Raw genomic sequence first — 14,179 nt, forward strand, 5'->3', positions numbered from 1 at the left:
ATCCAATGGTGAACAAGTGATGTAATACGAAATTTCTCCAAATCTCCAGAACAAACCCATATACATCTTGGATGGCCTGATGGTGAGCAAATTTTCAGCAATTGTTCATTTTTTTGGGTGAACTACTCCTTTAACTACAACATCTGATCACAAGAATGCAAATAAACATATATACATGTTATAGTAAACTGAAATATTTAATTGTGGGGAAGTCGTGGCATAGTGGTTAGAGAGTTTGACTCCTAACCCTAGGGTTGTGGGTTTCGTGGATTGTGGGATCCACGATGTGGGCTGTGGGTGTCTCGGCCGGCAATAACACGACTGAGGCGCACTTTGGATGGGTTAAATGCAGAGCACGGATTCTGAGTATGGGTCACCATACTTGGCTGAATGTCACGTCACTTTCACTTTATGTGTTGAGGGGCAGTTTGAAGGGTGTTTCAGAAACTGAGTCAAGGCCATTGGTTACTAAGGAGATCTCCATAGAAGTCCTTCAGTCTTCATGATCTCCCTGAGGGAAGCATAAATGCAGCCAGCTGCTTTGTCACCTGTTCACATGTCATATGTTGACTTTGGGAAAATGCATATATAAGATTAAGGGGTTCTATGACAAGAAAGATGTTCTACCATACAACATCCTGACACCGTACGTCATTTTAGGCTTTCACTGTATTTCTGTTATATTTGAATGACGCTTAATGCAGGCATTATGTTGTCACATGAGTTTAATCATGTTTCAGTGAGTGTATGGTCATTTTTCACATATTGCATTGTGGCATACACCTTTGTACCTTTAAAGCACTAAAATGCACTTTGTAGGGGTAAGGTAAAAAGGTACAGTTTCTTTTTTGTTTTGTTGTTTGTTTGTTTTTTTCTGAGAGTGTAGGAATACTTGAGTGACCTTTATACATTTACTAAAACAACCAAAGCACAACCAAAGCACTCAGGAATACTATATCCCATAATGCATTGTTCTTGCCCTTTAACCTTATGGTGACAAAATAACATGTTTGTTTTTATTTTTTTCCTCCTTTTTGACATAAAGTTAATGCATTTGCACAAAATTTTATTGAAAGGAGAAACATAAAAAACGAAACATAAATGAAACGTGACTTTAAAAGTCTACATGACAACATTGTACTACTGTTTGATATGTTTAGATACTGTGACTATTTCACATGCTTTCTTTCTTTCTTTCTTTCTTCTTTTCTTTCCTTAATAAGATATTTGTATTTTAATAATGCGCGTGAATCAGTGAGCTAGTGTTCCACACAGAGCCAGAGCTCCAGCTGCACTTTTGATTGGCGTTTATCGAGTGCGTCACGTGACCCACAGAAGCGCATGCCCAAGTTCTGTTCGATGTGTTTAATTAGCTGAAGCTTTATGACTAACAAGACTAGCAGGTGCTGTTCTGTTTCCTCTGACATGAGTCAGCAACCTGTGCTCTTGTTGAGAGTGTGTTTGGGAAGCTGATGAACGGCATCCAAGAATCCTGCATGAATATTTCATTGGAAAGTGGATGCGGCTTTAATTGTGTTTGCGGGTGACGGGGCGCGTGACAATCCCAATACAGTCATCAGAGCAGAACCACAGCAGGAGCCCGACTGACTCACTGCTCCTCATTCATTCATTCATTCATTCACTCGCAAATGCTCCGTGCGCTATAAAATGCCTTCGAGGAGGGGGGTATTGGACTCACGCTTTTAGGTTCTCGCAAGGCTGGATACCAATCATCATTATTTAGTTGATTTAACAACAAAGAGAAATGAAATGATTTCTAAGTCATGCTTGATGCCCCTGGCGAATCCGCGTCTGAATCACACAGGTGAGAAGAACTTCATGATATCAACCACAGAGCTTTAAACATGACAAATAGAAATCACAATAGAAATAGTCCATCTGTACATATGAATTATATGCAGTAATTAAATAAAAATGAATATTTCCTTCAAAAAAATAAAAATAAATAAATAATAACAATAATAAGGGATAAAGAAATTCTAATTGGCAAAAACAACGCTATTTAAATAAATTATTATTTGTGTATTATTATCCTCCATGCTTAAAGAAGTTTTGCAGATCAATGTAATTGTAAATTGCGGAGTGTTTGAGGCGCTCGACGCAATTCACATTCATTACGCGCTGGCGTCAGAGATCAATTAAATAACATTTACACGGCTCTGTGTCTCATTGTTCTCCTGGTTTCTGCTCGAGGTGTGAGAACAATAAGACTGTGCGGACATGTGGCTTCATGAAGCCCAAACCAGAGCTGCTGTCATCTTTGACCATTGTCAACATCATTAGCTACAGAGACATATTAACTGATGAGTTTATTTCATGCCTTTTGGTATTTGAAAAAAAAAAAAAAAAAAAAAAAAAAAAGGAGAGAGTTTGCAGGTTCCAGCAAGTATTTGTGACCCTTGAGTCTTGTTTAAGGCGCATTTACTGTGGGTCGCACGCACATACATCATCCTATTTTGAAAATTAGTAAATTCTACATATTATTAAGCCTATGGTAAAAATCGCGTTCTGATGGAATGTCTTTAAAAAATATATAATCCAAAACCACCTTCACATTTTTCCTTATACATTTTCATTAGTGACACATTTTCGTAGTGAGAAGAACTATATTATAAATAACACTGTCATATAGGCATGCTAAAAAAAACATATTTAAAATGTTGTTCATGATGTTATATTTTGAAAGTAATTAACTACACATTATTTTAGATGAGAAGAATGGAGTGCAACAAATCAATGTTTAGTTGTTTAGAAAGCGGTCAGGCTTTTATTGCTGTCTCAGTGTCCATCCGCTGTGTGTGTGTGTGTGTGTGTGTGTGTGTGTGTCAGCATACTGAGGGTTTAAGAGGGGAGGGCACTTCCTATTCCCCAAGCTGACATTCTCCATCTGCGATTGGCCCATTGGCAAATTTGGACCCTATCGTCGCAGAAATGTGCACTTCATCAGCTCGGTGGAGTTGAGCATCATGACCTAAAGCAGAGGAGATGCTACAGTGACCCGAGTCCTGTGATTCACTCCGGAACCAACACTGACCAGTCTGTTTAATGCTGTTTGGAGGCTTGACCAATGATCTGCGCTTGTGGTGTGAAGCAAGAAGAGGTTGAAGACATCCTGGAGACATGGCTGAAGGTGAGGTCGTGGGTGATCTTCCAGTGGGGGGTCAGTGGAGAGAGAGAGAGAGGGATAAAGAAGAGGGGGTGGGACGGAGCTCCTGCATTGTCTTTCAGATTTGGGGATCTTTACAAAGGGCTCTTCCCAGAAGCCCTGGACTATTCGCGTCGTTACCGTTAAAATGTAACCTGTAACCCCAAATCTTTTGTTTGTTCGTTCCTTCTGGCCTGGGTAAAGTAGTTTGAATTTGTTCTGTTTTAGTTGGAGTTTTGAAATGTGGAGGAAAGCCTGAAGCTTTTTCAGTTCTTGGGATTTGTTTGGAGGTTGATGGGCGAGATGGGTGAAATGGGCTCGGTTTATGAGCAATATTACACAGGTGAGCGGGTGCACATTTCTGCTTTATGATTAATTACTGACAGCGCGCACTGATAAATCAACTCTGTGTGTGTGACTTAATGATAAAACAGCGCTTAGAGAGAACTGCATGCGGCGTTTATTTAAAATAATAATGTCGTTTGATAATCTCTTTATATCACTGATGATTCACATAATTGAGAAGTCGCTGGTTTCTCATGGTTTGACAGCAATATTCCCAGTTTTGAACGCGCGTTTCCCACATTGATTGATTATTGCAATTTAAAGCATTTATTTCTTGAGGAAAATGGAATTCTTCCGTTTTAACTTAAATTACTGTCTTCAAAATCAGCGACGAAGTGAACTGAAATGAATTGTCTATGATACCTGTTGAAGACCCAGGTTAGACAGATTGTGCGTTTATTTTTTTATGTAAATAAACCTTTTATTTTGTATCATAAAAGCATGCATTTGGATCGTGTAAACCAAGTGCTGAACAAAGAGAAGATATATCTTTGAGAGCGAACATCCATAGAGTCATTCGCTCGTGTTTCGCTCGTAGCTTCTGGCATTTTCTCGCCGAGCGCGTGATGAATTCACTTCATGTCGAAACCGCAGCGTAAGAGTCCACGGGTTCATTCGTTTCGTCCACTTTCGATAGCGTGATATTTTTGTTCGTAGAGTTAGTTGTGATTTTCTTGTTTTTGTGATTCACCAAGGGGGCTGTGCACGGACCGAGGAGGAGGAAGCCGCGAGCTCCGAGGAGGACTCGAGCTCGCTCCGTGGAAGTGGACTCTGTAAATGGTTTAACGTGCGGATGGGCTTCGGCTTCCTGTCCATGACCCACCGGGAGGGCATCTGTCTGGACTCCCCCCTGGATGTGTTCGTCCATCAGGTGAGAGCAGTGGATGCTGTCGTTTTTAACGGAGGGTCCCGTGTAAGGCCTTCCTCTGTCCCTCTGTTCCTCTCACGACATAAACACGGGTTAATCTGCTAAATTAAATATTTACAGTATTAGTAGGCTGCATTTATAATTATTTTCTACCTTTTTATAAAGCTATAATTTAGTGTTCGGTGTTAATGCATGAACATTAATGCCTGAGTATTAGAACGATGCTAAATCACAATCTGAATGATTAAAAATGAAGGTTCTTCAGTCGTTCAAAGAAACCTCGTTGTTGTTGTTTTTTTTTTTTTTTTTGCTGTATAGGGGTTTAGAGCTGGCTGTATGCTGATCTGTTGCGTTTGTGATCTTCAGGTCTCTTGTTGGTTTGTGTGTAGATGGTTTTATTTTTATTTTCTAGGGGTCTGGGAGAATATTTTAGAGTTTTAAATGCTTTTTTTTTTTTTTTTTTTTTTTGACACCAGGTTGTAAATCTATTGTTTTGCTTTTAACTGAGACCTTTGTTTATTTAGTTATATAATATGCATATATTGTCCAGTGATTACATTTTTTTTAATGATTTCAATAATTTGATTATTTGGAAATTTCCCCATTTCTGGTGGTCTTTATAGATGTAGAATGTATGTATTGGACTAAAATGATTTGAAGAGGACAATAAGCTAAGGTTTGTGTGCTTTTATTTAATATTTATGCAAATAAACAAGCGACTATTATTCTGAACATTTTTTGGGAAGTCAGTTCAAGGGTTTCGATTTTGTATAGGGTGAATACAGAGAGTGGGAAATCTCTGATTTATTTTAAGTATTTTTGGACCCACTTTATATTAAGTGGCCTTAACTACTATGTACTTACATTTTAATTAATAATTTAGTACAATGTACTTATTGTGTACGTTTTTACATTGTACTTATATTTAAAAAAAAAAAAAAAAAAAACTTTATATTTTATTTTTAATGCCATTATTAGCTTAGCCATTATTTTTAAATGGCTAAAACTCTACACTGTACAGAGGGAAAATGAATAAAATATTCAAGGCAAAAACTTAAATTGAACAGTGGTCCCACTTCACCTTTATTAGGTTTTATCTTTGGATTTCATTTTAAATGCAGCCCTGTCCTTTCAAATTTCTTCCAAAGATTGGCCTGAAATAGATGGCAAATTGAAAAGTGTCGCTTCATTATTAGTGTGTGGTAGATTTGGGTGCTCTCCTGTAAATAAAACCGTCCCAAACGGTGTTTTTTCATGTCATTTATGTTTGGCTCAGTATGTACACGTGCTCACAGGTTCAAGTCCTGGCTCAACATGTCCTTGTCTGCACCATCTTATAAATCAAGACAAAAAGCTCAAAAGTAAAACCTCTGACTATTATATCCGATATCACTCAGATTTGTTCTGCAGACGTGCTAAATGTAAAAATCCTTTTGTGGAGTTTACCGTCTTCAGTCCTGAACACTAACCTTCAGCAATAATTCAACAAGCTATTGCCCCAGAACAAGCAGCAAGACGGCAAACAGTGGATCACCTATCACCCTGAGCCAAATGAGCTGCTGCCTCATGGCTTGAGGTCATTGTGTTAAATTACCCAGAGATTAGAGCATCTTGCGGACACACGGTGTCGAGTGATCTCTCTGTCTCGCTCCAAGTAAGAGGTCTTTGGTTTCCTCCAGAATGGCTGTCTGCGAGGATGAACGGAGGGTGTTCGAGCTGAGCACACATTGTCTTTAGGTCTGTTAAACTGAGATGGGAACACCAGCGCAGCATGGGGTGTTTGTTTAGTCCTCTTCATCAACACTTTGTGTTTGGAGGAAGATTTCTTGATATGCTTAGGTTGTATGGTTTTGATAACCGTACGGGAACCAGTGCTCAAACCGGAGACTCTTTCTGTGGATATATTGATAATGCTTCGAGTAGGGTGACTGCTGTGGGACCCACCTGGTTAAAAAGACAATGACTGTCATTGTGAAACCCGCAGGAGGAAATCCTGCCTTCCTTAGACTTTAGAGAATCACTGAATGAATGGTGTTTGTGTGCAGAGATCACCGAAAAGAGAGATTTCATAATTAATGGTGAAAAATAGTTGAAAGACATGCTGAGGGAGAATGCTGGGAATGGAGATCAGGAGATTGGAGAAAGGGTGCTGTGGGGGGCGGGGTTATTTGGGGGGAGGGGGTTGTTAGCTGAACTCATTCATAAAAATCTCTGTAGTAAAAGAGTAGGGCGGAGAGGGATGGAGCGGGACGCTTTCAGGAAGCCTTGACGGGGGTTGGGAGGCGCTTTGGCTGATTCCTTTGCCAGCGATCCACCCCCCTCTGAGAGATGAGTGTCAGTTAAACCTGACGTCGTGTGAGAGACGAAGCGTGGACCACCAGTGTTTCAAATGATCAGCCTCTTATAAAAACTACATTTTTAAAGGCAGTCAAGCTATTTTTTTTCCCCTTGGGCTCAATGTTAAAATGTGCACAATTAATACAATTTCTAATCATGATTACAATTATGGGTGCCGCAATTACATAATCATTCAAAGTGGCAAGTAATCGTTCATAGTCCACTTATACTATTCTTTGTGCTTGGATGCGTTTTTTCTTTCTACATGTTATCTTGAGGGTTTTTCAGTTAGTGTTTTCAGCTTATTTATTTCCATATACAAATACAGCATGCAGTTGGCATCAAACAATGGTATAAACATCATAGTGATAATCGTGATAATAATGACAATGACAAATTTAAGGGAATAATCGACAATTATGATTTTTTTTTTTTTTTTTTAATTTATAATCGTGCAGTCCTAATGATTACACAGTTTCTTTAAATTTTTTTAACATTTTAATTTAACAAAGTTAGTTTTACTAAATGGACTGATTTATAAGATATTCTCTTGTGGAGCCTGAAATGGCCCGACAATGACAAACATGCCATCCCTCTCAATTTGATCCTTGTTTATGACCTCCAAACACTTTTAAACGAATGCATTATTTGTAAACTAATGGATTGTAATGTATGAATGGGGTAATCTACTCCATATGAGTTTTCTGACATGGTAAACTTGCTCGGTAGCGCACCTGGTACAGCATTGCACGTGTGATGTGGACGCTGTGCGCTCTAGTGCGAATCCTGTGAAACAAATCCAGATTAAAGGGTTCAAAGATTTGTAGAAACGAGCTCAAATGGCATGCTTGCTTCAGCAAATGTGTTTTAATCTCACGTTTGCTTTTGATAACACTATCAGTGAGGTTTAGGGCAGGTGATGCATTGTTTTCATACAAGAGAGAGCATTAATATTAGAGTGCTGAACACCTGAAATTATATTTTCAAACAGCTGCAAAACATACCACAGCCAATCAATGTACTGTAACAAAATAATAAAACCTTGTCAGATTCATGTTCATTTGTTTCGGTTAAACCTCAATGCATTTTAAGTGATGCATTTTACAGTGCATTTGAAATTTTTACTTTGAAATAGTCACGAACATGCAAGAAGTAATGTCATATCATTTTGCAGAAATGTTTCCACAGATATATATTTGCAGTGAGCCGGAGCTGCTGTTGTTTTAATGAAGCAGTTCCATTATACAAGTAAAATACGTTTTAACTTTATGACTTGCTTTCGTCGATGCTTCACAAGTGTATTCTTTGTATGGACAAAAAAAAAAAAAAAAATCCAATGTGTTCGGGCCACAGTGTTCTTCAAAACACCATCTTTTGAACAAAATGCATGTTTTGAACAACTGCGTGAACTATCTTTACACTTCATTACACAAGAAGCGCAGTCCAGTGTTTTGCTCTGAGAGAATGTGTGGAATTTATGACAGGCCATTAAGAGTTTAATGTTTAAAAGACTAAAAACATTATCCCAAGGAATGTCCTGGCGAGAAGATAAGCAGTTTTATTACAAGCGCTGGTTTTAAGGTGACCGACCAAAGCAAATTGTTCTCCAAACACCAAAGCTGGAGTCAACTTGATGCATGATGATCTTGATGCATTTTTTTTTTCTCCAAGTGGTTTTTTGTTAAGAGTACAAGCAGAAGGTTGTTTTTAAAGGTAGATCTTTTCTCAAGCCCTATTTCCATGCGCCTATAGAGCAAGTATCTCAGGAATGTAATCTTCCCCCACCTTTTCCCACTGCAGACCCTCAGAACTGAGAGTTATTTTGGGGAAGCTCATCTGCCCGTCCCATTCACACCAATAGCTGCATTTCACTGCTTTATCTTGAGAAACCGTGCAACTACAAATGTGATCAGGGCTGGATTTACCTCTTGTGAAATGTTGGCCCCCTGCATATGTTATAGCTGCTAAAATGGTCTGCTGTGATCTCTGAATGTGATGGTAGGCTGTTGATCTGAATATAGTTTTGAGTAACATCATTTCTGCTAAGATGCATTGCATTGTCTGGTTGGATTGTGAACGCAGCATGTATCTGCGTTATATCCTGCAGTAGTTTGCCAGTAGGCTGCTAGTCTTGAGTTTCAGAAGCATCCATTGATGGATGCAAATGTTCAACATTAATTGGTAGAGACCTGAGTGTTAAGTGAAGAGGCGGTTTCGAAGGCTATGTATTGGGGGCAGGGGAGATGGCATTCTAACACTTCTTTCAGGATCGCAAACCTCACGGACAAATGATGTTAAAGTGCTTTGACAAAACACGACTCTTAATCAAATGTGTGTCTGTGTAGGTGGCACAAAGTGAGGCTTTGGGTAAAATGTGAAGCTTGATCTATCTAAGGTGTGTTGTATCTGAAGTAATAATTGCATTTTATTGCACTCATACAGCATTTAGTACTGTGAAAAGCACTGTGCAAATCTTTGAATATATTGTAAATATAGTTTTTTTTTTTTTTTTATGCATATATCACCATGAGTATTCACAATTATAACATTTCATACATGGCATAAAAAGATCTTTACCCAATGCATATTTAATATTAGGTAAATGTATAGTCATGCAAATATTTAAAAACTTCACATTTCTAATGGCATGAGAAATGAGTTGGTAATCATGAAAACATTTATATTCATAAAGGTATTTACTTATAGATGGATCACAGTATAAATGTGACCCCGGAGCACAAGAGCAGTCATAAGTCTCTGGGGTGTATTTGTAGCAATAGCCAAAAATACATAAAATGGGTCACAATTAATGATTTTTCTTTTAAGCCAAAAACATTAGGAAATGAAGTAAAGAACATGTTCCATGAAGATATTCTGTACGTTTCCTACCGTAAATGTCAAAACGTAATTTGATGCGTAATATGAATTGCTGAGATCTTTATTTGGACCACTTTAAAGGTGATTTTCTCTATTTATAGATTTTCAAATAGTTGTATCTCGGCCAAATATTGTCCGATCTTAACAGACAGTCAACGGAAAGCTTATTCCGCTTTCAAATTCAGTTTAAACCTACATTTTGAAAAATGGACCCTTATGGACCCTATATATCACATCTCCCCCGTCTCTGCAGAGCAAGCTTCATATGGAGGGCTTCCGCAGTCTGAAGGAAGGAGAAGAAGTGGAGTTCACCTTCAAGAGGTCCTCTAAGGGTCTGGAGTCCTTACGGGTGACGGGGCCCGGTGGGGCGCCATGCGTGGGCAGCGAGAAGAAACCCAAGGGTGCCCAAAAACGCCGTTCAAAAGGAGATCGGTGAGTGTCGTTCACAACATGACCTGGACATTGTGGTTCTTCTGCAAGAACACAGAGATGTTTGAGAGATATCTAAATGTTTGAGATGTTTTCTTCCCCCACCCTGTGTGTTGGTGACTTGAGCTGCTGGTTTAAAATCTCATGGCTCTGAATGTAGGCACACAGAGTCACCCGCCCCCACGCCGAAGGTTATTGATAAGCTACGTCTGATCGTGCTGGTTGGTTGAATGTGGATCCGGATCGAAGCGAGAGCAGCTTTCACACTTGTGCATGAATGACGGTGATGGCTTTGCTGCAGTTCTGTGAGAGACACCCGATTCAACATGTGCTAACACCACGTCCCTCTCCTGCCGTTTGTCACTGATATTTCATCTCTCTGGGCCCGTGTCTCCTGACGGAGGGGCAGATCCTGTCCATTTAATTAATAACAGATGTAGGTGCCTGAGAAAGGTCAGAGGTGACTGCTGCCATGGCAACCCTGAGGTGTGATGTATGTGAGCGGGGTGGGGGTGCGCAGCAGGGATCAAAGTGCAAAGGTCATGCTACATATTGAAACAAAGAGCCAAAGAGATGCCCCACCTCCTCTACACCACACCTCCTTCCTCCGGCCGATCAATAACCCCCAACAATATCGAGAGCGGATGGCCTTTAATGCACAGGAAGCTTTCATTTAAATGAGTCGCTAACCCAAAATGGTGACTTTTATTATATTTGTAAGTGAAATTCATGCATCGTACTAAACTCGTCTTAGTACATGGTGCGTATGTAATAAAGTGAAGTTTAATACAACGTTAATATTGCATGTAGTAATATCAGTATTAGGAGTACAGCTTCAGAATACTTGGAATATAACACAAATCATGTGAACCATAATTTCAATTAAGTGATTTGTAAAGCCAATAAATGCTTTCATACCAACCTGGATTTTTTTATTTTTTAGCAACTTATAAATAATTTGTGAATATTATACTAAACTATTATACTATATTTGTTTATTTGCATCCTTTTTAGTCATTTTTTTTTTTGTTTATTTGCATCCATCTCCATTCATTTTCACTCTTCACAAATTCTTCTGAATATCATAAGAGCGAATAAATTATACAATATTATCTTGCATTGAAAATTTGTCTTGGATTCTTTATTGCGGTTGATGTACTGATGTTATTCTCCTTTAAATTATTTTATAAACAAGACAGGATGATAACAATTGCATGTAAATTAGCTCAGTGACCCATTTTTTTTTTTTAGTTTTGGCGCCCTTAGCCAATATATACATAACACTTGTTTTCCTACGCTATTGCAGATGCTTCAACTGTGGAGGGCCGAATCATCACGCCAAAGAATGCCAGCTGCCACCTCAGCCAAAAAAGTGCCATTTTTGCCAAAGCATCACCCACATGGTGGCCAACTGTCCAATCAAAGCACAGCAGTTGTCACCGGGATCTCAGGGAAAATCAACAACCTCGACCACAGGAGAAGAGGAGGACATGAGCCACGCCCCCTTTCCTCCCGACAGCTCTGATTAGTCGGGGGAAGGTTGTCAGGGAAACACAACAACCAATCAAGAAGTTTCAATGGAAAGCTGCTTTTGAAACTAACTCAGGTTTTTCTTTTTCTAACAGCAGAAATGAATGTCGCCGCTCACTTTTGTACTTTAGCCAGGAAATTATAAAGCCGGATTAAATTAATATTGAATGTTGTACCACCATCATATCCATCTTCATTTTTGACAGTCGTCAACAAAGATTTGGGATGAAGCAGATATTTCAGATGGATAATCATGAAATAGAGGGCAAATCTCACAAAAACATGTCGAAATCAGAATTTTAAAAGGCATATTTTGCTTAAAATAAAACCTATGTTAGGACTTTAGGACTCACAATTCTCGCACAAAAAGAGGGATTATCATTCAGAGTTTGTTGACTTTAGGATAAAATAATGTGCTTGACCGTTTTCTTGAGATCTGCCCCTGAGAGTGTGAAGCCAATGTGTAAGAGAGAGAGGTTTTTATTTTCTGCCTTAGCTTTTCGAAGTGTCTTAGATTTGAACCGAAACAATCAAATGCATCATGTTTACAGATGGCAATAAGCCTGGATAGTGGTGAAACTGCTCAAATGCATCACTCTCTTGCTTTTTGACGGGAAACTCATGTTGTCATCCCCCTGTACACTGAAGAAACCATACTGACTGAGACTTTTTCTGATTTCAAAATCTGTCCATGCATATTTGACTTCGGTCTCTCTATATCACCAGTGGAAGTATGTTGACTGCACTGTCATTAGTTACTTACTATAAGAAAGACACCGTGGCTTTCTTGGATTTTTTTTTAATGCTGTGTAATGGTAACAAAGGCTCGCTCTCATTTAAAGATGTGGGGATTGCCTGAAGAAATCGACCAAATCCCTGCTATTTGAAAACCAGAGCCAAGACAATTATAATATTCTTTTTTTTTTCTTATGTAAACGTAACACGAGACACTATATCAGGTTTGTTAAAGCTCATTCCAAGAGGAGATCCTGACTTGATCTCACTTTATTGTAAATAACAACTGTAAACCTTTTTTTATTTATTTGTAGCCATTCACTCTGAACTCAGACTGTGTTTGGGAATCATTTCCAGGTTTAATAATGTTTTTAACTGTAGTAGGGAGTTGATTGACAGCTGGTGAGTGTAAGCAATGCTGAGAAGGATTTTGTGATGCACTCGTTTTTTTTTTATGGCCTTTCTTTTCTGAAAACACTGATTTCAAAGTGTTAAACCTCTAAACTAACAGCGCGTCACTGCTCCACAGGTGTTTTTCTGATTGATGTATTTATTTATTTCTAATAATCTGAAGTGGTTTTAGGATGTTATCAGGTGGGAGTAGGTGTTAGTCGATGAATGTAGTGTTGGGTGGATGGGTCAGTTTAAGGGATGTGAAGGGTCTTTCTCATTGGTAAGACTGTATTCTTATGCCATATATTCATACCATTATTGTATATTCTATTATCATTTCAATATTTTATTGTATTGTTTTTTTATTTAACATGAGAACAAGATGCGTAACTTGTTTTGAATCTATACAAATCTACCTCAGGGTGTGTTGAAATATATTAAATGGACATGTTAACAGAACATTGTCCATTTAAGTGTGTGAGAGAGAAGTGTGTGTGTGTGTGTGTGTGTGTGTACTTTTATTTTTCTAGGTTTAATGTATTTAATTTCTTGGACATGTTATCGTTTGCCATGTAGCTGCACTGAGTCAGTTTTGGTCAAATGTGTCGGAGTTATTTAAAATTTTTTTGGTTTGGACTTAGACCGACTCATGAGCGAAATGCAACTGTAATATTGCTCCAGTTGACTTTTTATTATTTTTACTGTAATGTACCCTGAGATTGTTAACTCGGGACTATGTTAATTATTTCTTGCTGGGTTCTAATTAATGAAGAGGATAATCAATGTTGGTGATCTTGATTGTTGTATTATAATAATTGTCATTTTGTGTTGCTCGCTGATGCTCAGGGCTCCAGATGCTGCACAAATATGAAGCCCTTCATGTTCGGTGTCTTGCGTCGTCGGTCAGGCGCTTTGTTCCACTTTTTGTGATGAAGGCACATATGTTTAGTGTTCTGGTGACCAAAGAATGTAGTCGCTTTGAATATGGCAAACACATATCATGGATCTGGTTTATGGAGTGATCCATGTTGACTGGTTTCAGAGAGAACGCTGTCATGTTCAGGTCATCGTGACAAAGCATGGCAAGAAGGTTGTGCCCAAAAATCTGTTGTAGTTTTAACATCGACAACTGCTTTCTAGTGAATAAATATCTTTTTCTGATTATGCTGGCATTGTTTCTTTCACAGGTGGTTTTCGATTGTGTGCCACATTGTACTTGACTACAGGCCATCAAAGATGTAGATGAGCTTGCTTCCCATTCAAAACCCATTCACTAATATATACATATTATATACATATAACAAACTTTGGAAATTATGGCTGTGATATTAGGAATTTTCTTTTAACATTTTTTTTTATTTTTTTGATAATCGAATGTGAATGATCAAATGAATTCAATATCACTTTCTGCAAAAAAGGGACACTGGCGCTTGTCGTGGTTTGGAAAAAAATGGAGAGAACATGACCTAATAACTGAGATGGTGAATTGGTGGGTTTTT

General features: G+C 38.5%; 1 protein-coding gene across 4 annotated transcripts; it reads left to right on the forward strand.

The window, feature by feature from the left end:
• The first annotated feature begins 1,416 nt into the window (after positions 1 to 1,416).
• Positions 1,417 to 13,844, forward strand: LOC113068325 (protein lin-28 homolog A). 4 transcript variants are annotated; one of them, XM_026241038.1, is made up of 5 exons: positions 1,417 to 1,825; positions 2,851 to 3,151; positions 4,207 to 4,382; positions 9,847 to 10,025; positions 11,329 to 13,844. In XM_026241038.1, the coding sequence occupies exons 2-5, from the start codon at positions 3,142 to 3,144 to the stop codon at positions 11,549 to 11,551; spliced, it is 588 nt and encodes a 195-aa protein (XP_026096823.1). In that variant the 5' UTR covers positions 1,417 to 1,825; positions 2,851 to 3,141; the 3' UTR covers positions 11,552 to 13,844. The 4 variants fall into 4 exon arrangements, with proteins under 4 accessions (XP_026096823.1, XP_026096824.1, XP_026096822.1 ...); XM_026241037.1 differs by lacking the exons at positions 1,417 to 1,825; positions 2,851 to 3,151 and adding exons at positions 3,220 to 3,364; positions 3,457 to 3,509; XM_026241039.1 differs by lacking the exon at positions 1,417 to 1,825 and having other exon boundaries at positions 2,838 to 3,151.
• The last annotated feature ends 335 nt before the right edge of the window (positions 13,845 to 14,179 follow it).

The sequence above is a fragment of the Carassius auratus genome, linkage group LG44F, assembly GCF_003368295.1.
Source record: "Carassius auratus strain Wakin linkage group LG44F, ASM336829v1, whole genome shotgun sequence".
Taxonomy (NCBI): domain Eukaryota; kingdom Metazoa; phylum Chordata; class Actinopteri; order Cypriniformes; family Cyprinidae; genus Carassius; species Carassius auratus.